General features: G+C 39.7%; 2 protein-coding genes across 2 annotated transcripts; both read right to left on the bottom strand.

Moving 5' to 3' along the window:
- Positions 1 to 205: 205 nt before the first annotated feature.
- On the bottom strand, positions 206 to 21,010 carry LOC129244399 (uncharacterized). Its single transcript, XM_054882021.1, has 7 exons — positions 19,762 to 21,010; positions 19,254 to 19,676; positions 10,045 to 11,187; positions 9,593 to 9,982; positions 8,816 to 9,062; positions 992 to 2,160; positions 206 to 914 (listed from the first exon to the last, which is right to left on the bottom strand). The coding sequence occupies exons 1-7, from the start codon at positions 20,855 to 20,857 to the stop codon at positions 484 to 486; spliced, it is 4,899 nt and encodes a 1,632-aa protein (XP_054737996.1). The 5' UTR covers positions 20,858 to 21,010; the 3' UTR covers positions 206 to 483.
- On the bottom strand, positions 9,487 to 11,232 carry LOC129243771 (cytochrome P450 6a9-like). Its single transcript, XM_054881065.1, has 2 exons — positions 10,045 to 11,232; positions 9,487 to 9,982 (listed from the first exon to the last, which is right to left on the bottom strand). Exons 1-2 carry the CDS (start codon positions 11,138 to 11,140, stop codon positions 9,564 to 9,566), a joined length of 1,515 nt encoding a protein of 504 aa, XP_054737040.1. The 5' UTR covers positions 11,141 to 11,232; the 3' UTR covers positions 9,487 to 9,563.
- Positions 21,011 to 22,614: the final 1,604 nt, after the last annotated feature.

The following is a 22,614-nucleotide window of genomic DNA, read 5'->3' as shown; positions in this document are numbered from 1 at the left end:
AAAAAAATATTTTCAGATATATATGTATATATTCGGCGCTTACACCCTTTATTGGGTGTTCGGCCGAGCTTCTCCTCCTATTGGCGCTATGTGCCTTGATGTTTCTCCACGAATAGAGGGACCTACAGTTTTAAGCAGACTTCGAATGCCAGATAGTTTTTTGCTAGGAGCTTTTTCATGGTAGAAATACATTCGGAGGTTTACCCTTGCCTGCCGAGGGGCGACCAGAATTACAAAAATATTTTTCTATCATTTTGGTGTTTCATGTCCAGAGTCAAACGCCACCCCAATCGGCTACGGCACTATCTATTAGCAGTATTACTATTATTATTACTTTTATTAACCATTTTTAAAACCCTAATTAATATGAAGTACTAGCTGCTGTGATGTCTCAAATTTGAGCAAAATATAAATCTATAAATCCACTTTTCCCGTATTTGCAATATGGCGTTTTAGTATCAAGCCAACTTCGCAGCTTCCAGCTCAGCTCGTTGTTTCACGCTCTTCCACTTTCACATAGATACCGTTAAGTGAGCTTATCAAAAACGATTTCACATTGATCTTCAGTGGTATCTCAGTTTTATCGCATACGCTGAACCGATATTTTTGCAGCAAATGTGCAAGACCGATACGAATCTCCATGAGTCCAAAACGTTGCCCTATACAATTACGTGGTCCTTCGCCAAACGCCAACCACCTGACTGAATCACTCTGCTCTACCTTCTCCGGTGTAAAACGGTCGGGATCCCATTGCTCTGGGTTTGGGTACACATCGGGATCATAGTGTATGCCCACAGAGGGTATAATTACTGCCATGCCCTTCTTGATCACATAATTCGGATGACCCGGCACGACATAGTCGTTCAAAGCTTGCCGGTTAAGATGCGGCACAATTGGATATTTTCTTACGGTCTCTAACAAGAAGAAGAGAGAAGGCGGAAGTAAGTTGATGTGCAATATTGTATGTAACTAAATCATTTTCATCACTCACCAGACACTACCTGGTCCATATACGGCATCTCGTTCAAACACTCATAGGTAAACTCGTTGTTGTGATTGGCAAATGTTGCCAGTACCTCGCGCCTCAAACGCTCTTGCAGTAGCGGTCGTTGTGCCAACTCATACACGGCGAACGACATTGTGGTAGAAGAAGTCTCAAAGCCAGCTATGAAAAATACAAATGTCTGTGCTGCCATCTCCTCTATTGTCAGACATTTTTCTTCGCCATTCTCGCCACGCAGTTTTTTATCGTTGCGCAAATCGATGAGGATACTCATAAAGTCGTTGCACTTGATGTTGTTTTTCTCACGATACTCGACAATTTCACGCACAAGACGCATAAAGAATTCACTAACGTCATCATGTATCGTGCGCATGCGCAGACGACGCGCCAAATTAGGAAAGCTTTGCATGAAACCACTCACCACGGGTGCATGACGCGATTCGCTAAACGAACGTCGGCCCATGATTGCAAATTCTGCGTCGGGATCACGCAACGAATTGCAAGTGAGGCCGAATGCCACCTTGCCAATGATGTCAATAGTGTAACGCGAAAATAACTCCTTCAACTCAACAACATTGTCTACCTGCAGCTTTTCACCCAACACGTCTACCAAATTTTGTGTCACCTCAATTATGGACGGCAGCATTAATTTCATTTTACCCGAGGTAAAAGTGGGCGAGAGCTTATTACGCAGACTACGCCACTTGTGACCATCCAATAGAAAGAGATGTCCTGTCAGTGGATCATCACGTTCGTTGCTGAACATGCCACGATCGGCGAAATTTGCAAAATCCTTAATGAGCACATTTTTTATCAGTTCAAAATCCAGCAACACCGCTGCCGGTCTATGAAAGAAGTAAAAACCGCAAAAGGGACCAGTGCCCTTGTACTTTAAGTAGATATTGCGGCTGATGTCGGCAAAGCTTAGTGTGCGTTGTGCCTCCACCAAATTGCCCAAAAGCCAGCTGGGTTTGTCGTGTGGTATGCCCAGCCTGCGCCAGTAACTGAGGCGATGATGCAGCAGAAGTAGCAACGTAGCGAACAAGACGATGACGATCGTCAACAATATCACGGTCATTGACATTGTTAATACTTTTTTTGGTGGTGTGCTTGGGTGTGTTGCGCGGCTGACTTTGTTTTGATAACTTTTTTTCTCGCTTTTTGTATTTATAATATACTACTCAGTGCATTTTGTTGTCGCCGCGGACCGGCTTTTGATTTTCAACTGAACGCTGCAAATTCTGACAGTTCATTTTATAGATTTCTGCAACTGCTGTTGGAACAATTATCAATGCATATTTTCGTAACTGGAAGAAATGAGAGGCTAAAAAAATGCGACAGTTTAAGTAAATATTTGGCGGAAAAAAAGGTGAAGAGTTAAATAGTAAAGCAGACACGAGTGCGGGTATGGCATGAAGATTTTTTCTACTCCCTAAATGTGTGCTACGGGCAAAATTTTAGTCACCTATATTTATATTTGCATTTTAATGTTTAATATTTATTAATATTTATCCCCTAAGGTTTTAAAAATTAACCTTGAATTCGTATAACAAATTACAGTTATGCGTAAATTTGGTATGAAATCTTTACAGATCGATATTATTTAATCGCTCTTTTAATTTCGCTGCCCAAATATAAAAAGAAAATTATAAAAAATATGAAAGAGATGTAATTTGTTTTTACTTTTTATTTGTTTTATTTATTTTTGTTTTTTGAGGCTTTTCAGGGTCTCTATAAAAAAAGAGTTCATTATTTTTATTTATTCAATCTCTTTAAAGTAATAATTGCAACACTTTTCCGGGCTTTACTTATACATAGGCATACGCTCAATTTTACTTCAGCATTTTTTATTTTTAATAAACATCACTATTGACGCGGATTTCCTGCAAGGTCATTGTCCCAAGTAAACGCTTAAAATATTATCGCTCTGTTTACCCACACAGAAATGCAATATTGCTGCTTGCAGTCATGTAAACAACTCCGTCGCTTTAAAAACCCGAATAAGAAATTTTGCCAAAATATGCAGATTAAAATTGGCCATTTATGTGCTCACACATACATTTGCATATATATTTATATTTAGTATCGCAAAAGTACAAGATATTATTTTTATGGGAATATAAAGATATTTAAACAGTGCTTGCTTCCCTGCAGATACCAACTTCCTCGTACAAGATAACATACATATAGTACATACATACGCGTGTATCGGTTAATGTGGTAAATGCATATTAGGGCGGTTCTTTTCGTAGTTTCTTGCTCAGGCTTCTTTTGCCTCAGGCTTTGTTGGCAAGTAGACGTTACAATATGCTCTTATATGTACATACACAAATATTAAATGAACTATAAAACTGCAGACTCGAAATTTTTCCAAAACTTCTAATTAAAACGATTGAAATTTTTGATAAAGGCATTTTACATTTTTTTTTTGTTAATTTACACAAAATTTGGAACAAGGGTTTATATGGCTTTGTAATACAATGCCTAAAAAATTAAAACTCAATAAGAAACAGATAAATTGCCAAAAACTTGTTGATTACTTCCAGCTGGATGGCACTACGCTCACCATGAGTGGCGAACTGGCCCACCTGTAAGGCAATTGCTGTTGCGTTTTAACGAGCCACTGACCTCTCAAACATATAATTTCATGGTATTTATTTTTTTTTATATGATATCCGGCATATGTTCGCCATGGCCACAAGTTACATGGTTCATTCGATCAGTCCGATTTGTGCATACTATTTCTAATAAATCTGGTGGTATGGCGTCAGTGCAAAAAGCGATTTTTACGCGTGCTGTATGACGAGTTGCGCTGTCTTGTTAGAACCAAATATAGTCGATATTTAGCAGATTATTTTCGGGAAAAAAATTCAGTCAGCATAGCTTCAGTCACCGTAACGGCCGCTCCTTCCCCATTTCGATTTATGAACTTCGCGAAAAAAAAAATTTAATTTGGAAGCGTTGTTCTGGCGTTAAACGATTTATGATGGCTTGCCAAACTTTACTGAACAAAGATATCAAGACAGTTTGCCGTTCTTAGTTGCCAAACCAAAATTATCGATATCGCTAGTTCACATGCAACTAAAACAAAGCACCTGATAGTACATTTCATTCATATGCACTTTGTATTTTACCAATCATTTATAATTATAATTATTAATATAATTGGCGCGTACACCCTTTTTGGGCGTTTCGCCGAGCTCCTCCTTCTTTTTGTGGTGTGCGTCTTGATGTTGTTCCACAAATGGAGGGACCTACAGTTTTAAGCCGACTCCGAACAGCAGATATTTTATGAGAAGCTTCTTCTTGGCCTAACTACTCTCGGAGGTTTGCCATTGCCTACCGAGGGGCGACCGCTATTAGAAAAATGTTTTTCTTAATTTTGGAGTTTCATCGAGATTAGAACCTACGTTCTATCTGTGAATTCCGAATGGTAGTCACGCACCAACCCATTCAACTACGGCGGCCGCCATGCATTTACCAAATATTCGGACACTTTGATAATAAAGTCAAAACTTTGAAGTGAATTCTGTTGAGCTGTCATGGCTTGGCAAAAAACTACTTATACGTATTTATAATATATTCATCTTATATGCATACATACATACATATTCTAACAAAGCTCATTTAACCATAACCAAGAGAATATTCTTATCAGCTTTAAGAACTGGCAGTTATTTAATCAAAGATGACTAACAACTCTTTGCTCGATAACGGTACTTTTCACATACAATGACTCTTAGCTTTTTCCAGGTGGTTTACCTGCCGCTTGTTGAAAATTTTACTTTGTCATCCTTCCAATTGTTTTGTTTACAAATATTTTCTAAATAATAATAATAATTCATTGCTAAGATTATAATACTTTTTTAAGGCTTACAACAACATGACCAATCGTAATAAGTTTTAAAGTGACTGTTTCTTCCTTATTCTATCCCTACGAGAGCCGTGAATAGTCTGTTGATTTAAACGCTCGTAATTTTTGCGTCCACTTCTTTTATGTGTTTGGCCAAGCTCCTCCTCCTATTTTTGGTGTGCGTGTTCCACAAATGGGGGGAACTCCGAATGACAAATGGTTTTTTATGACGAGCTTTTTAATGGCAGAAATACACTCGGAAGCTTGTCATTGCCTTCTGAGGGACGGCCGCTTTAGAAAAAAGCCTCTGCTATCATTTGGTGTTTCATGCACGTAGACTCGAACTTGAACACTTTCGTGCAGTAATCACACACCAATCCATTCGGGCATGTAGGTAAAGTAAAAAAATCGAAATACCTTTCCTGGTGATGTCTTTGGTGAGCCACATTAGATCATTATTCACATGATTTTTGTCCGAAATCACATTCAGCTGCCTGCTACCATCTGCATTCGTCTGTAGGATCGTGTGAATTTTTCCTTATCAGGAAATTGCGTTTAGCTTTGACATACAAAGCATCTATGAATCAGAAGGGGTTCTGCAATAAAAACTCTTTTGTTGATCTTACCTTTATTATTATTATTAGAAGGCCATTACGCACTGCGACCAGAGCTGATCTATTGTGAAAGGCCTACTTTTGTAACCCTGGAGTTTTAGGCTTTTTAAAAATTGTAGCACAATTTTGGGTTTGTTGTTCCAAAGATTGCATGGAGATACTACGATACCACCAAGGTGATGAAGTCTCTGTCTGCCCAACGCAGGGCATTCACAAAGCACATGTTCTGAGCTTTCTATGTACATTTCGCAAAAGCGGCAGACATTGGTCTCAGATAAACCAATATTATTTAGATGATACCTCAGGCTGCAGTGACCTGTAAGATATCCTGTTAAAAGACACAGATCTACTCTGCTTAGTGAGAGAAGCTTGTCAGATATTCCTTTGTTAGGACTTAGGAATAGTTTGGCTTGACGCTGACCGGCACAGTTTAGCCAGTGTGCAGCAAATTTTCTTTCTTCCCATTTCCTAAGGAATTCATTAATGTGGCCTTTTGTGAGTCCATAGAAAGGCTCAGGACCAGTAAGTTGCATATTTGCTCCTTGTTTTACAAGGTCATCAGCCATTTCATTTCCCTCATGCCCTTCATGTCCCGGAATCCAGCCTAGTGTTACTATGTTGAGGTTCCCTAACGTGTTGAGAAGGTTTAGGCAATCATTTTCGAATTTAGAGGTGATAGTTGTTGATAGAAGGGCTTTTAGAGCCGCTTGGCTATCTGAAAGTATGCAGATGTGAGTACCTCTCATTTTCCTGCTAAGGCATTCTCTCACACATATTTCAATGGCATGTATTTCTGCCTGGAATATTGTTGGGTAGAATCCCATCGGAATCGATTTTTTTGAATTTAGGCCCATTGATTCCCCCATTGCCCCTGTTCTACCATTTTCCAATTTGGACCCATCAGTAAACCATAGCTGGGAGCCAGGTTTGAAAGTGATAGAGTTAGTAGGGAGTAGGAAGTCTTCTAAGATCTTTAAATGTCCTTTCATATCCCCACTTTTAAGTTCAGATATACCTTTTAATCTTAAGGCACTCGAGCGAGCTTCCCTTTCAATTAGAATTGGAGGCGGTGGTATGTTCAGGAGCACACCCAATGCATCCGTGGGACATGTTTTCATAGCCCCTGTAATACCAACACATATCAGGCGATGCAGTTTGTTTAATTCGTTTGCTGCCTTTCTTTGCTTGACCTTGGGCCACCATGCTAAGGATGCATAAGTGACTATGGGTTTCACAACTGTGGTGAATATCCCCAGAAGGTTTAGTCCCCATGTTTTACCAAAAAGCCTTGTGCAGGCTCTTGTGGCTTTTGAAGTTACTCTCTCAATATGGGAATTCCAAGTAAGCGTTTTGTCAAGACTGACGCCAAGATAGTTCGCTTCTGTCGAGAGTTGAAGTGTTGTTCCATTAAGGGTCGGACATTCGTTCGATTCGAGCTCAACCTCAGATTCTATATAAGCTGAATATGACGTCTAGAGCAGATAACACTTTGTTCTAAACAAAAGTGAAAGTAGTCCCAATTAGTTTTTCTGAGGTTTCTGTAAATTGTCATTTGTCAGACATCGGACAAAGCATTATGACTAAAGAGAGTGATGTCAAGGACTTCTCCCCTGATTGCATTAATAAATGTCGGTTCGTTGCCTCGATTTAGGATAGATATATTATATCTAAGTAGAAATTCAAGAAGGTACTCACCTCTTGGATTTATGTTTGTGCGCATTTGCATCACAGCAGAGGATCCCCCGGAGACGTTTTTGCAGACAGTATTCCACCAGGGCTGGCGGCCGCCGTAGCCGAATGGGTTGGTGCGTGATCACCATTCGGAATTCACTGAGAGGTCGTTGGTTCGAATCTCGGTGAAAGCAAAATTAATAAAAAACATTTTTCTAATAGCGGTCGCCCCTCGGCAGGCAATGGCAAACCTCCGAGTGTATTTCTGCCATGAAAAAAGCTCCTCATAAAAATATCTGCCGTTCGGAGTCGGCTTGAAACTGTAGGTCCCTCCATCTGTGGAACAACATCGAGACGCACACCACAAATAGGAGGAGGAGCTCGGTCAAACACCTAACAGAAGTGTACGCGCCAATTATTTATTTTATTTATTCCACCAGAGCTATAACCTCCCTTGTTGGAGCAGTAACCTCATCTCCTGGAAGGTAAGCGGAGGCAAGTACTACCTTATGCTCACCTTTGCTCGTTGGCACTTTTACCCAAATTGCCACCAGGTCTTCTGTAATAAACTGTGAAAGGGATAAAGGCTAGTTGATTATTTATTATCAACGCCGCTATGGGACGGACTTTGTTAGCAGCATATATCAACTTACCGTTTACGCTCTGGGGTCCCAGAACGACTCCTTTACGTACCCATGGTTCTTGAATGAAAGCTACATCCAAGAGTTCTTGGTTAAATCTCCTCCTTATGGCGCCATGTGCCGGTTGTTGGTGGCTTTTCTGCCACGTGTCTGGAGCAACTGGCTTTATCGTCCTGGGCTATTTAAGCCGTTGGAGTCAAAGTTCCCGCTTCCTCCGAGCTTTGTTTCACCGAAGGTTCAGTCATTTTCGGTAACCTTGGGCGGATTAATCGGGCCTTTAGATTTTGGCCGAAGTTGGGTTTTACCGAACCCGTAGTTCAGCCAATTATTAAATGTTTTTATGACCTCTGTGGAGATTGGGTCGATAGCAACAGTGATTTCTACCACAGTACCCTTGAGCACTCTGTTGAGCTCCCGCCAGTCATTCGTGTTGAGGCCCTCGTTTTGGCCGTCAAGGAGGCTAATAATATCCTCAGTTCAGGTACTGTCCAATTCTGGAAAGCGACCAACGAAGATGTGTGGGCGCGGTATATCTGCCTCCTGTACAATCTTCAGCTGTGCATCTTTCCACGGCTTCAGCTTAGGAGCTGCTTCCTTTAGCCAAATAGCCGTATCAACGCAGCCGCATGAGATAACTATGTATCCTGGGCAAAAGGTGCAACTATATTATTAAATTTGGGCTTTGCAGCACCAGTCTGCTTTTTCCGTATAGCCTCCAGAATAGCATGTTGTATGGCTGTTAGTTGTTCCGTCGTCCATATTGTAGTTCGATAGTCAGGAGGTATTATTCCCAACTTCCTGCTACACGCTGCGTCTTTGTAAGACATTTTTGTTGAATCTACCTGGACTTCTGGATTAGGCACTGCTGCCTTTGGTCTGCTTTTCTTCCAACGCTAGAGCTCCCCTGTAAATTGGCACGCTTAGAGGAGCTTTGCTTTGGCGTGGTGCTGATGCAGCGTTATCGGTTCAGATCAGCTGGTTTTTGAGCCAGCTCTCTTGCCTCGTCAATGCTGTGACCTTTTATCAGAATTGCCTTAGACGCTTTTTGGCGGCACCACACAGCCGCACCTTGTTTTCATCCTTTCTTCCTGAGTCACGAGTGGGAGAAGATAGTAGTTTCTCCTCTTCCTCTGGTGCTATTGCAGAAGCTTTGCCATCTGACCCCAGGGCCATGTCGGCAACTTCCATATCCTTGATTTCGCTGGCAGTTGGAGGGCATTGGCCACGACAGTGCCCCGGTGTCGCGGTAAGGCTAATTACAACCAGAGGGCGCCCGATATCTGGAGGTCACCGTTATAAGACACACGTAATATACGTAGTGCCATTCATCCTATAGGCACGGTTCGAATTACACCTAGGATTACGGGTTTTTTCGAGTTTTGCCTCTCTAGATCCGCCATTTTTGATTAAAAGTAGGGGCACCTCGTGCAGGAGTGGCATTCTACCACAATGGTCGGTCTTTAGGCTACTGACACAACTGCCATACACCTCAGTGTGCATTCCCCCAAGAAGCCACGTACACTTCACCCCCAGAAGTGCACCTCCCCACTTTTTCGCAATTAAAATTTCGTTTGCTTTTACTAATAATTCAAAAGTATTTGTTAGTAAACATTTCAAACCACATAAATAAATAACATTCCAAAAATTTTCTTTTTTATATTCATATATTACCTAATCATACTTATATATATACATGTTTGATTCTTTTATTTCTATATGGACCAAAGAGCCTTAACTACATAATTAAATACTACAATAAAATCAAAAAGATTAAATCCAATTCAAACTGGTTCCACACGTAAATAAATACCAGTGTTAGAAGACACCAGGAAGGTGTTCGTATTATAGACCATCGGTATTGGCGTTTTATCGCAGACACTAAACTTAAAGCTTTTCAGCAAATACGCCAAACCCACGCGCGCCTGCATCTGGCCGAAGCGCATACCGATGCAATTGCGCGGCCCTTCACCGAAGGCCAAGAATTCAATACCATCGCGTTTGGCCACTTGTTCCGCCGAAAAGTGCTCCGGATCGAATTTATCTGGATTGGGAAATAGATCGGCATCGCGATGCATTGCACCTGCTGGCACCAACACTTTCATATTCTTCTTAATGACGTACTTCGGATGGCCCGGCACCGGGTAGTCCTCCAGACACATGCGATTCAGTATTGGCAGCACAGTATACAAACGTAAGGTCTCTGTAATAATATTAGTGAGTTTTACCCCAAAAGCGCAGCAAGAACACTACGCTTAAACTCACCTGATATAATCTGATTCAAGTACACCATTTCGCTCATACACTCGTAGGTAAGTTTGCCCTCGTGACGTACCATCACCTCTAAAATCTCCTCACGCGCACGCTGCTGCATGTCCTCATGCTGTGCCAACTCGTAGAGCGCAAATGCCATTGTGGTCGATGAAGTCTCAAAACCGGCTATCAAAAACAGGTATGCCTGCGCGGCCAATTCGCCAACACTTATACTCATATCCTCGCCATCTTCCGACTTCAGTACTTTGTTATTCTTCAGATCCAGCAACATATCGAAGAAGTCGTTGCGTCTAATATTATTCTTTTCACGATATTCGATGTTCTCGCACACGATACCCATGTAAAATTTAGTAATGTGATCGGGTATGACTTTCATGTGCAGGCATTTGGCCAATTCTGGATAACTACTAATAATGGTACGTGCCAGCTGTGTATGTCTCACATCCGTTAAAGCTTTCTTACCCATTGCGCGAAACTCTGAATTGGGATCCTTTAAACTATTGCATTCTATGCCGAAGGCACAAGTGCCAATCACATCGGTAGTGAAGCGCGCCAACACCTCTTTCACCTCTATCACGGTATCTTGCTTTTGCATAGCACCCGTCAAATTTGAGAGCTCATCAGCTATTTTCACAATAGTCGGGTACATCATTTTCATTTTTCCACTGGTGAATGCGGGAGAGAGTTTATTCCGCATGCTCCGCCATTTGTGACCATCCAGCATAAAAAGTTGCCCGGAAAGAGGGTCGTCCTTGTCGTTGTGGTAAAAGCCGCGATCACTGAATTTATTAAAGTCTTTAATAAGTACCAGTTTAGCCAATTCTGGTGTCAGCACAAAAGCAGATGCGCTTCGGCCCCAATAAAAGCCACAAAAGGGACCAGTGCCTTTGAACTTTCTGTAAGTATCCAGCCAAATATCCGGGAATGAACGCGTCTTGCCCAAACCAACCAAATTGCCAACTAAATAATGTGGCTCCTCACAAGGAATACCGTGTCGCTGCCAGTAGGTCATACCCTGACGCAGGCGGTATATGACGTAGCCCAGTAGGCCCAGCACAATGCTCACTAGTGCTTCTGTGGGAGACATCTCAGCAGCGTGAGTAAAATTAGAAACACAACGGGTGTATTTACCCGCTTTCAGAACAAAAAATTAGTAGTGCAGCTGTGGAAAACTACAACTAAATACTGATAATGGTTGGGCTGGAGCAGCTATTTAAAACTATTTTGCTATGAGTGAGCTTTCCGACTACTGAATTATTAATGATAATAGATAAGAATTTAAATTATCTAAAAAAGAAAGGGACAATAAAAAGCGCGAAAATTTCGATACGTTTATGTTTACGTGTTCGATAGATAACAGTTACAGTGTGCTACACACTAACTTTTTTCATGTGCCGAGAAGTATGAGAGCTGTTCAAAGTAACAATTTTCCGGTTCACTCATCGAACAACTTGAGTTTTTGATGTGCAAATATCTAAATCAGAGCCAATATGTATAAAAATGCATGCCGAGCTTCTCTCCCAATTTGCCAGTTGGTTTTTTCAAAAGAAACATCTATCATAAAAGAAATGCGTTCGAAGATTCGCTAATGTCCGCCGAGGGCGACACCTACCAAAAGAAAAATATTCTTTGATTACTTCCAATGTGTATTTCTTCCACGAAAAAGCTCTTCAGAAGAAACTATTTGCCGTTCGTAGCCAGCTTGAAACTGTAGGTCTCTCCATTTGCGGAACGGCATCAAGGTGCACACCTCAAATAGGAAGAGGAGCTCGGTCAAACACACAAAATATCTATATGTAAATCTCTCTCTTTTTTTGTATTTCTTTCTATAAACCAAATAATACAGGGTGCGTACGGTAGTTGAGAATATGCAAATATGAGGCTAGCACTTGCCACTATTATGATTTTTTTGTTTGCTCTTTTTCAGGTAAGGCATGGAAGACTATAACTTAACTCGAAAAATGAAGAGACGTACAGTTATCGAGAATTGGAATCACCAGGCGGCGATGCTTAATCTGTTGCAAAACGCAAAAATATAGTTGAGAATATGCAAATATGAGGCTAGCACTTGCCACTATTATGATTTTTTTGTTTGCTCTTTTTCAGGTAAGGCATGGAAGACTATAACTTAACTCGAAAAATGAAGAGACGTACAGTTATCGAGAATTGGAATCACCAGGCGGCGATGCTTAATCTGTTGCAAAACGCAAAAATATAGTTGAGAATATGCAAATATGAGGCTAGCACTTGCCACTATTATGATTTTTTTGTTTGCTCTTTTTCAGGTAAGGCATAGAAGACTATAACTTAACTCGAAAAATGAAGAGACGTACAGTTATCGAGCATTGGAATCACCAGGCGGCGATGCTTAATCTGTTGCAAAACGCAAAAAACACGAGGAATGTTCTGCTACTGTCAGATCTGCAAAATTTATTCAACAAGCACAAGCGATCATCGACGAGGACCCTTCAAAATCGATGAGGGCCCTCAGGAGGGAGTTTAAAGTTTCTGAGAGTCTTATACTTCGAGTTGTCCATAAAGATCTCCGGCGCCAATCCTATGTTATGCATAGAAAACAGTTTATGTCGGAGCAAACACGAAAACTGCGCGTTTATTGATCAAAAAACCTTCTCAACAAAAGTAAGCGCCCTGAAGCGTCTGAAAATTCTACGGCTTTTTTTTTCTGACGAAAAAAATGTTGACCAAGACCAAAAGACCAACCGCAGATATGACAAATGACTATGTTCCTATCCTGCAGAGATTCCTATTGACATGAGTACGAAGTTTTCAGCTCCTGTTAAGGTCTTAGGTGGTGTGAGCAGCAAAGAACATATCTTGGCACCACACTTCTTAACTCAAGGAGTTCGAGTCAATTTTGCTGGATATATCGAAGTTCTAGAGACAGTGGTGAAAACCTGGGTGGATAGTGTACGCGGTGACAGGTTATACAGGGTGAACGATATGAAGTGTTACTAATGTATCTGTAAAACAGTTCATGACATCAACGTCAAAATTGTTCTGATGGCAGTTCAATATAATGTTTATAAGCCATCAAAAGCATTTGCGTCTCAGTTTTGTTAATTTTTTTTTCTGTGATGGAATTCAAACGTAATAGTGTTATTGCGTTATATTTGGTTGGAAAATCACAACCAGCCATTGTTCGTGAACTCAGTCACCTCAAAGTTAATAAAATGTTTGTGTATCGCACCATAAAACGTTACAGTGATACTGGTAGCATTGCAAAATGCTATGGAGGTGGACCAAAAAAAACGCAACAATGCCAGGAATGGTTCGGAAAGTGAAGGCTCGACGTGATCGAAATCCACGCCGAAGTGGAAGAAAAATGGCCAAAGAACTGAAAATATCGCACGGCAGCATTCGATGCATATTGAAAAATGAGCTCAAGGTCAAGGCTTACAAATTCCAAACAGCACCCCAGCAAAAAAAGTTGCCCGGAAAGAGGGTCGTCCTTGTCGTTGTGGTAAAAGCCGCGATCACTGAATTTATTAAAGTCTTTAATAAGTACCAGTTTAGCCAATTCTGGTGTCAGCACAAAAGCAGATGCGCTTCGGCCCCAATAAAAGCCACAAAAGGGACCAGTGCCTTTGAACTTTCTGTAAGTATCCAGCCAAATATCCGGGAATGAACGCGTCTTGCCCAAACCAACCAAATTGCCAACTAAATAATGTGGCTCCTCACAAGGAATACCGTGTCGCTGCCAGTAGGTCATACCCTGACGCAGGCGGTATATGACGTAGCCCAGTAGGCCCAGCACAATGCTCACTAGTGCTTCTGTGGGAGACATCTCAGCAGCGTGAGTAAAATTAGAAACACAACGGGTGTATTTACCCGCTTTCAGAACAAAAAATTAGTAGTGCAGCTGTGGAAAACTACAACTAAATACTGATAATGGTTGGGCTGGAGCAGCTATTTAAAACTATTTTGCTATGAGTGAGCTTTCCGACTACTGAATTATTAATGATAATAGATAAGAATTTAAATTATCTAAAAAAGAAAGGGACAATAAAAAGCGCGAAAATTTCGATACGTTTATGTTTACGTGTTCGATAGATAACAGTTACAGTGTGCTACACACTAACTTTTTTCATGTGCCGAGAAGTATGAGAGCTGTTCAAAGTAACAATTTTCCGGTTCACTCATCGAACAACTTGAGTTTTTGATGTGCAAATATCTAAATCAGAGCCAATATGTATAAAAATGCATGCCGAGCTTCTCTCCCAATTTGCCAGTTGGTTTTTTCAAAAGAAACATCTATCATAAAAGAAATGCGTTCGAAGATTCGCTAATGTCCGCCGAGGGCGACACCTACCAAAAGAAAAATATTCTTTGATTACTTCCAATGTGTATTTCTTCCACGAAAAAGCTCTTCAGAAGAAACTATTTGCCGTTCGTAGCCAGCTTGAAACTGTAGGTCTCTCCATTTGCGGAACGGCATCAAGGTGCACACCTCAAATAGGAAGAGGAGCTCGGTCAAACACACAAAATATCTATATGTAAATCTCTCTCTTTTTTTGTATTTCTTTCTATAAACCAAATAATACAGGGTGCGTACGGTAGTTGAGAATATGCAAATATGAGGCTAGCACTTGCCACTATTATGATTTTTTTGTTTGCTCTTTTTCAGGTAAGGCATGGAAGACTATAACTTAACTCGAAAAATGAAGAGACGTACAGTTATCGAGAATTGGAATCACCAGGCGGCGATGCTTAATCTGTTGCAAAACGCAAAAATATAGTTGAGAATATGCAAATATGAGGCTAGCACTTGCCACTATTATGATTTTTTTGTTTGCTCTTTTTCAGGTAAGGCATGGAAGACTATAACTTAACTCGAAAAATGAAGAGACGTACAGTTATCGAGAATTGGAATCACCAGGCGGCGATGCTTAATCTGTTGCAAAACGCAAAAATATAGTTGAGAATATGCAAATATGAGGCTAGCACTTGCCACTATTATGATTTTTTTGTTTGCTCTTTTTCAGGTAAGGCATAGAAGACTATAACTTAACTCGAAAAATGAAGAGACGTACAGTTATCGAGCATTGGAATCACCAGGCGGCGATGCTTAATCTGTTGCAAAACGCAAAAAACACGAGGAATGTTCTGCTACTGTCAGATCTGCAAAATTTATTCAACAAGCACAAGCGATCATCGACGAGGACCCTTCAAAATCGATGAGGGCCCTCAGGAGGGAGTTTAAAGTTTCTGAGAGTCTTATACTTCGAGTTGTCCATAAAGATCTCCGGCGCCAATCCTATGTTATGCATAGAAAACAGTTTATGTCGGAGCAAACACGAAAACTGCGCGTTTATTGATCAAAAAACCTTCTCAACAAAAGTAAGCGCCCTGAAGCGTCTGAAAATTCTACGGCTTTTTTTTTCTGACGAAAAAAATGTTGACCAAGACCAAAAGACCAACCGCAGATATGACAAATGACTATGTTCCTATCCTGCAGAGATTCCTATTGACATGAGTACGAAGTTTTCAGCTCCTGTTAAGGTCTTAGGTGGTGTGAGCAGCAAAGAACATATCTTGGCACCACACTTCTTAACTCAAGGAGTTCGAGTCAATTTTGCTGGATATATCGAAGTTCTAGAGACAGTGGTGAAAACCTGGGTGGATAGTGTACGCGGTGACAGGTTATACAGGGTGAACGATATGAAGTGTTACTAATGTATCTGTAAAACAGTTCATGACATCAACGTCAAAATTGTTCTGATGGCAGTTCAATATAATGTTTATAAGCCATCAAAAGCATTTGCGTCTCAGTTTTGTTAATTTTTTTTTCTGTGATGGAATTCAAACGTAATAGTGTTATTGCGTTATATTTGGTTGGAAAATCACAACCAGCCATTGTTCGTGAACTCAGTCACCTCAAAGTTAATAAAATGTTTGTGTATCGCACCATAAAACGTTACAGTGATACTGGTAGCATTGCAAAATGCTATGGAGGTGGACCAAAAAAAACGCAACAATGCCAGGAATGGTTCGGAAAGTGAAGGCTCGACGTGATCGAAATCCACGCCGAAGTGGAAGAAAAATGGCCAAAGAACTGAAAATATCGCACGGCAGCATTCGATGCATATTGAAAAATGAGCTCAAGGTCAAGGCTTACAAATTCCAAACAGCACCCCAGCAAAAAAAAGTTCGGTGCGAAAGAGCAAAGGAGTTGTTGCGCTTGCACGAACGTGGCGAATTTCCTAACATTGTGTTTTCTGATGAAAAAAAATTCCCAATTGAGCAGTTCATAAAAACTCAGAACGATCGTGTTTACTTGACCGAATGCTTATACGAGAATTTGAGCCTACGTATTTCCCATCGCAAGTAATGGTTTGGACCGCAGTGATCGCTGATGGACGCTCTCCAATCGTTTTTATCGAGCCCGGTGTCAAAGTGAAGGCGACTTATTATAGGGAAAATGTTTTAAAAGCTGCTCTAGAGGCGTGAACACGCAAACATTTCGGTCGTAGACCATGGACGTTCCAACAGGACTCGGCACCGTCTCATAAAGCTCGAGTGAACCAAGAATGGTTTAAAAATCATGTTCCACACTTCATTTGGTCCACACAATGGCTTTCGAATTCGCCAGACGCAAATCCGATGGACTACGGACTGGTCCATTTTGTGTGGACTAAAAAATATGCCAGTATGGATGCGCTGAAAAAAGCGATTACACGAGAATGTGCCAAAATTCCTCAAGATCACATTCGTGCAGCATGCAACTCATTTTTTGACCGTTTGAAGGCTATAGTCAAGGCAAAAGGTGGTCATATCGAGCTAAAGTGAATATATGTATGTTAAAATTGTAATCATTTTTGAATAATTTTGTCTTTGAAATCAATAAAAACTATTTCCACACAAAAAAGTTATGGTGTTTTGAATAGGTAACACTTCATATCGTACACCCTGTACATCTTTCAGCAAGCCCTGCTCCTTCACACGAAGCAATGGCGACTCAAGATTGGATGGCTAAAAATTTTCACGAACTTATGGCCACCTAACTCTCCAGTTTCTAAAAAAAGAGGTTGTCTGTAAAGTCGGTTTACTGACGATAGTTTAACGTGACAACGTCATAAGAAAATATTGATGGAATGGTTGCAATTTTCAAAACAAAATTTTAATTTTATTTGTTTGATAGATATTTTGTATGGATATAGAGGAGGAGGTAAATGGAATTGCAATGGAATAGGTCAAGTTACATTTACACAAACGTGCAAAATGACGAAACACTTATCAAATTCATGAATGATATCTTCAATTTCGATTGTGCATCAGACGTTAATAAGTCAACAACACTAAGAGGCACCATCATCAATTTGCCTTTTTCAAGACACTTTAAACTCGAAACACTCCCTTTCATTTCCTACTTTTTCTATCATCGTCCTATTCTCAACAGAGAAATGGTTCATTACCATGCACACAGGAAGAACGCATATGCAAATACAAGTATGTGAATTTATATACCCACATATGCGCATATACATGCATACATATGCTCACTCAAGTATGACAGAGCCAGATGTCGAACGTTGCCGAACGCGGGGGCCGATTGTGCTCTTTGTCGTTCGTTCCGCGCTCTCGCTTGCAGTTCAAGCACATTAGCGTACATTTGCTTGCGTACGGAATATATTCGTATATTTGATATGTCCATATGACTTGTATGCATCTTTACATATAGATTTGTTCTTTTTGAAAATTGCGCGAAATTGTATATGTATATGCATGTTTATATACATATATTAGTATACAACATATCTTATAAGGTATATGGTAAATATTACCATACATTTTTTCCTTCATATAGTTATAATAAAAAAATTAATAATAATAACATTAAAACAACAGGTATTATTAACAAACTTGGTTTTATTTTAAATTCTTCAAGTAAATCAAATTAATAATAATCAATAAGAAGGCATATGCAAGTACAAATACGTGAATTCTTATATGTACATATGCGCATATACATACATATATACGCTCACTTAAGTAGGAGAGAGCAAGATGTCGAACGTTGCCGTTCGTTTGCTTTGTTCGTTCCGCGCTTTCGCTTGCAGTTCATTCAAGGTAACGGCAATGAGCAAGGTAACGACAAATAAGCAAGGTAACTACAAATGAGCAAGGTAACGACAAATGAGCAAGGTAACACTAATGAGCAAGGTAACGACACATTTTTTCGTGCGTGCAGCCGGCTAAATCGAATTATAAGACGTTATCACGTCAAAATATTGTTTGTGACTTCGTTTAAAGCTTTTCTGTCTCTTGTCATATTCCACAACTCTCTGAGGTTTCCTATGCCTGTCCTGTGTCTAATATTACGCAACCATTTGTTTTCTTCCAATATTTCGTCTTTTTTTTACATTCCAGGATGAGTTGCAACATTTTGTACTTTCGATTTCGTAGAATATACCCTAAGTAAGCTGTCTTCCTTCGCTTCACCGCCGTGAGAAGGTGCCAACTCCGGTTTATTCACTGAAGAACTTCACTGTTACAAACGTGATTAGTTCATGCGATTTTCAATATTATCTATATATCCACATTTCAAAGTTTCTATCCTGTTCATGTCAGCCACATTAAGGGTCCATATCTCAATCGCATACAAAAGTACGCAGCATTTGACGAAACGAATTTTTAACGGCATGTTAATTTCATGACTGCGGATCATTTTTTTTAGTTGCATAATACTGATCTTGGCATTTCTATTCGTGTCTTAATTTCTTCGGTGCAGCCCCAGTTCCCATTAATCCAATATCCCTGGTATCTGAATTTGTATACTCTTCCTATGGCTTCACCTTGCATCGATAAGAAAATACGCACCCCTGCCTAACGCCTTTCAATATATAAATTTGTTTGTATTTTCGCTATTTATTTTAACCTCTGCGGTTTCTCAAGCAGCGCAACTTCTTTTCCCCGATGTCAAGTGATTGTAATACATTAAATAGTTTGTCATGTTGTATTGTATTTTATCGAAGGCTTTCTCAGAATCTATAAAGCAAGGGAAAGCGTGACTATGAACACATAGGAGAGAACTTGAACACAATTGAGAGCACGTGTGTGATTTGTATTTTGGTACTACGAAACAAGAAACAATAATCTGAAGTACTTACGTAATAAAGCTCAATGAAATGACATAAAAACATCTGCGCGTGCACAATACATTTCGTAAGATTTCTAAAATTACGCGCTCACTTTCTCGACGTGCAAAGAAATGCCATGCTCAGATTGCACTAGAAATTGTTCCTTGTCGTAAGTCATCGGAATTGGCGTTTTTCCGCACACTGAAAATTTGAAGTTCTTCAGCAACAAAGCCAAGCCAATACGAGCTTGCATTTGACCAAACCGCATGCCGATACAATTACGCGGGCCATCGCCAAAAGGCAACCACTCCACGCTGTCCCGTTGGGCCACCTTCTCGGGTGAGAAGTTATCAGGATCGAAAGTATCCGGATTGGGGTATATATCAGCGTCACGGTGAAATGAAGCAGCCGGTATTAGCACTTGCATGCCTTTGCTGATAACGAATTTCGGGTTGCCAGGCACTGTATATTCCTCCATGCACTCGCGATTCAGAATCGGCAGTACAGTATAAAGGCGGAGCGTCTCTGCGCAAATTAATGAAGAAATTATTTATATTATAAAACATGCAAAGTAGCAAATAAATGCTCCCTTCTTGGCTTGCTGACTTACCTGATATCACTTGGTCTAAGTAGACCATATCTTTCATGCACTCATAAGTGAAATCGCCATTCTGTTTCTCCAAAGCTTCCGCAATCTCAGCACGCACGCGCTCTTGTATATCCTCATGCTGTGCCAACTCGTAGAGTGCGAAGCTCATTGTAGTCGATGAAGTCTCGAAACCAGCAATCAGAAAAACAAACGCTTGTGCTGCCAACTCCTCAACCGTTATGCTCATTTCCTCGCCATCCAAAGATTTCAATAATTTATTATTTTTCAAATCCAATAGCATATCGAAGAAATCGTTACGTCTGATATTATTTTTCTCACGATAATCGATATTCTCGCGTACGAGGCGCATATAGAATTCGGTGATGTGATCAGGTGTACTTTTTATATGCAACTTCCGACACAATTTGGGAAAGCTATTAATTAAAGCCAAACCTAGCCGCCCATACCGCAAGTCGGTGAAAACGCGTCTACCCATCTGACGAAACTCATCGTTGGGATTATTCAAACTGTTCACATCGATACCAAATGCGCAAGTGCCTATAACATCGGTGGTGAAACGCGCCAAATAATCACGTATTTCTAGAATTGGTTGCTGCTGTATTGTATCCGCTAGAACGCGCACGAACTCCTCACCCACACGCAACACAGTCGGGAACATGTACTTCATTTTGCCAGATGTGAAAGTAGGCGACAGTTTATTGCGCATGGCACGCCATCTATGACCTTCCAATAGGAAAAGCTGTCCGGTGAGTGGATCATCCTCGACATTGGTATAAAAGCCGCGATCGACAAAATTATTAAAATCCTTTATTAATATAGATTTTGCCAATTTTGTATCCAATACGAACACCGCAGGACGCTGGAACCAAAAGAAGCCACAAAATGGGCCGGTGCCCTTGAATTTCTTATAGGTAGCCAACCAAATTTCCAAAAACGAGCGTGTCGTGCGTATGCCATTCAAGTTGCCTAGAAAATAGTTTGGTTTTTCGAAGGCAATGCCGCGCACCTCCCAGTACATGAAGCGTTGACGCAACCAGTAAACTGCATAACCCAGCAGACCAATCAGTATCGCCAACAGAAATTGTGTGACAGACATACTGACGAATTCAGTGGATTTAGCGGAGCGCGAATCTTTAGAATTGGCAGCTGCTGGAGACGTGTTCAAGTGTTTAATATCAGAGCGGTTTGCTTACTGAACGAAAAGAAATTACTTTGTCGCTATTTGAATTGAGGAGTTAGCCAAGTTAGCTTTTTCTTGCGTGTGCTTGTTATTAACTAGTTGTAGGTGTTTTTATTGCAGCTTTTATAAATAGCAAGAGCACATTGTGGCAATTTTTGTAGTTCATTTGATTCTCTGGTCATGTGTATGTGCGTATGTATGCACATATGCGAGCGTAGCAGATTCAAAATATATTTTTTTATGTATGTTAATTGTTATTAGTTATGTACAGTTATATCAGCAGCAGTGAGTTTGCAAATACTTATCAATTAAGCAGCTTTCAGTTTGGAATTTCTCATAGATATACTTATGGCTTTGAATGAGAATGCAAACTGAAGTTTTTTAATGCGATAACCTTTATCAATTACCCTCCTCGACTAGAGGGAAAAGGGAGAAAAGGCTTCGAGGTACTCCCACGGCTACATCCCGGCTAAGACGTACAGCTTGGGTTAATAATCTCAACAGACTTTTCAATATACCCACAATATTCCGACCTAAGCTAGAATATCAATCATTCGAACCCAGCAATTACAAAAAAATATTCTCCAACGTTTGATAAACCTTTAGTTCTTAAACAAAATTTCAGCATTTGATATTAACAATTTTCTCAAACCTTATTCCTCAACTTGTGCTGAAATTAAGGAATATTGAGAAATCATTATCAACTTTCTGGCAGCACTTATATTTTCCTTCCAATCTTAGTTTATAACAAAACGGTTGTTTTTTTAATATCTGAAAATCTCTATGTAAAAAGGTTTTTATCTTAAGTTTAAGTTCTTAGTTCAAGTTTTTTACCAAATTGTAAGTTTAAAAAAATAATGATTTAAAAAACAATTATTAAAAAGAAAAGTTATTATAATTATATAATTAAAAAAACTCTAAAAAGGCCACTCTTGCATTTAAATTTTATGCTGAGAAGATTTCAGTGCTATTAAAAATTTTTGTTCTTATAAAATTTGATGTTTTGAAGGTGGAAATCTGATTTTTTGCTTTTTTGAGGTTATGCAAGAATGTTGGATCCACTCTTCTTAATGTTTAAAATTATTTTATAAATTTAAAAAAGTCTTTGAATTTAATGATTAATTAAATTAAATATAGATGTGTATTTATTGTAAAAATAAACAAGAAAAGAAAGCAAATAATGAAATAATAAAGAAACTATAACGGCCTAAAGTACCTTTATTTATTACATAAGCTCAAATATTTGTCTCTTTACAGTCTTTTTTAAAGAAATCCTTTTGGTATTCGTTTAAAATACAAGGCTAGATTTTTAAAACTCTGATTTTTCAAAACACAATATCCATATCAAATATATTTTAAAAAGCGCACACAGTGAAGACAATCTGTCACGCATACAAAGTTCTTTAAGTAATTCAATAAAAATTCGGTATTTGCAGCTGCTCGAAGGAGACAAACTTTTAATAGAATTTACGGTAATTGTAGACGGCGGATGCGACCATAACTTTGGGATCGGAACGCACATTAATCTTCAGGACAACTTGGTTAAGCCTACCCTTTTGTATACTCTTTTATGCTTTGGATTGATTAAATTCATTAAAATTCCATTATTTGTCTTTATTGCATTCGCAAGCGACTATAAACTATCGATGCACCTGAAATTTCATTGTTCCCAT

This window comes from Anastrepha obliqua, chromosome 4 (genome assembly GCF_027943255.1).
Source record: "Anastrepha obliqua isolate idAnaObli1 chromosome 4, idAnaObli1_1.0, whole genome shotgun sequence".
In the NCBI taxonomy this organism is placed as follows: domain Eukaryota; kingdom Metazoa; phylum Arthropoda; class Insecta; order Diptera; family Tephritidae; genus Anastrepha; species Anastrepha obliqua.
This window is presented reverse-complemented; position numbering and strand designations above follow the sequence as displayed.

What these genes read in the sequence shown, in the direction of transcription:
- LOC129243771 (XM_054881065.1), bottom strand. Translation starts at nt 11,140, where the DNA reads ATGTCTCCCACAGAAGCACTAGTGAGCATTGTGCTGGGCCTACTGGGC. An exon ending in CTTGAATCAGATTATATCAG is followed by an intron (nt 9,983 to 10,044) that starts GTGAGTTTAAGC and finishes ATATTATTACAG; the next exon opens with AGACCTTACGTTTGTATACT.
- LOC129244399 (XM_054882021.1), bottom strand. Translation starts at nt 20,857, where the DNA reads ATGTCTGTCACACAATTTCTGTTGGCGATACTGATTGGTCTGCTGGGT. An exon ending in CTTGAATCAGATTATATCAG is followed by an intron (nt 9,983 to 10,044) that starts GTGAGTTTAAGC and finishes ATATTATTACAG; the next exon opens with AGACCTTACGTTTGTATACT. An exon ending in CCTGGTGTCTTCTAACACTG is followed by an intron (nt 9,063 to 9,592) that starts GTATTTATTTAC and finishes GGTGACCTCCAG; the next exon opens with ATATCGGGCGCCCTCTGGTT.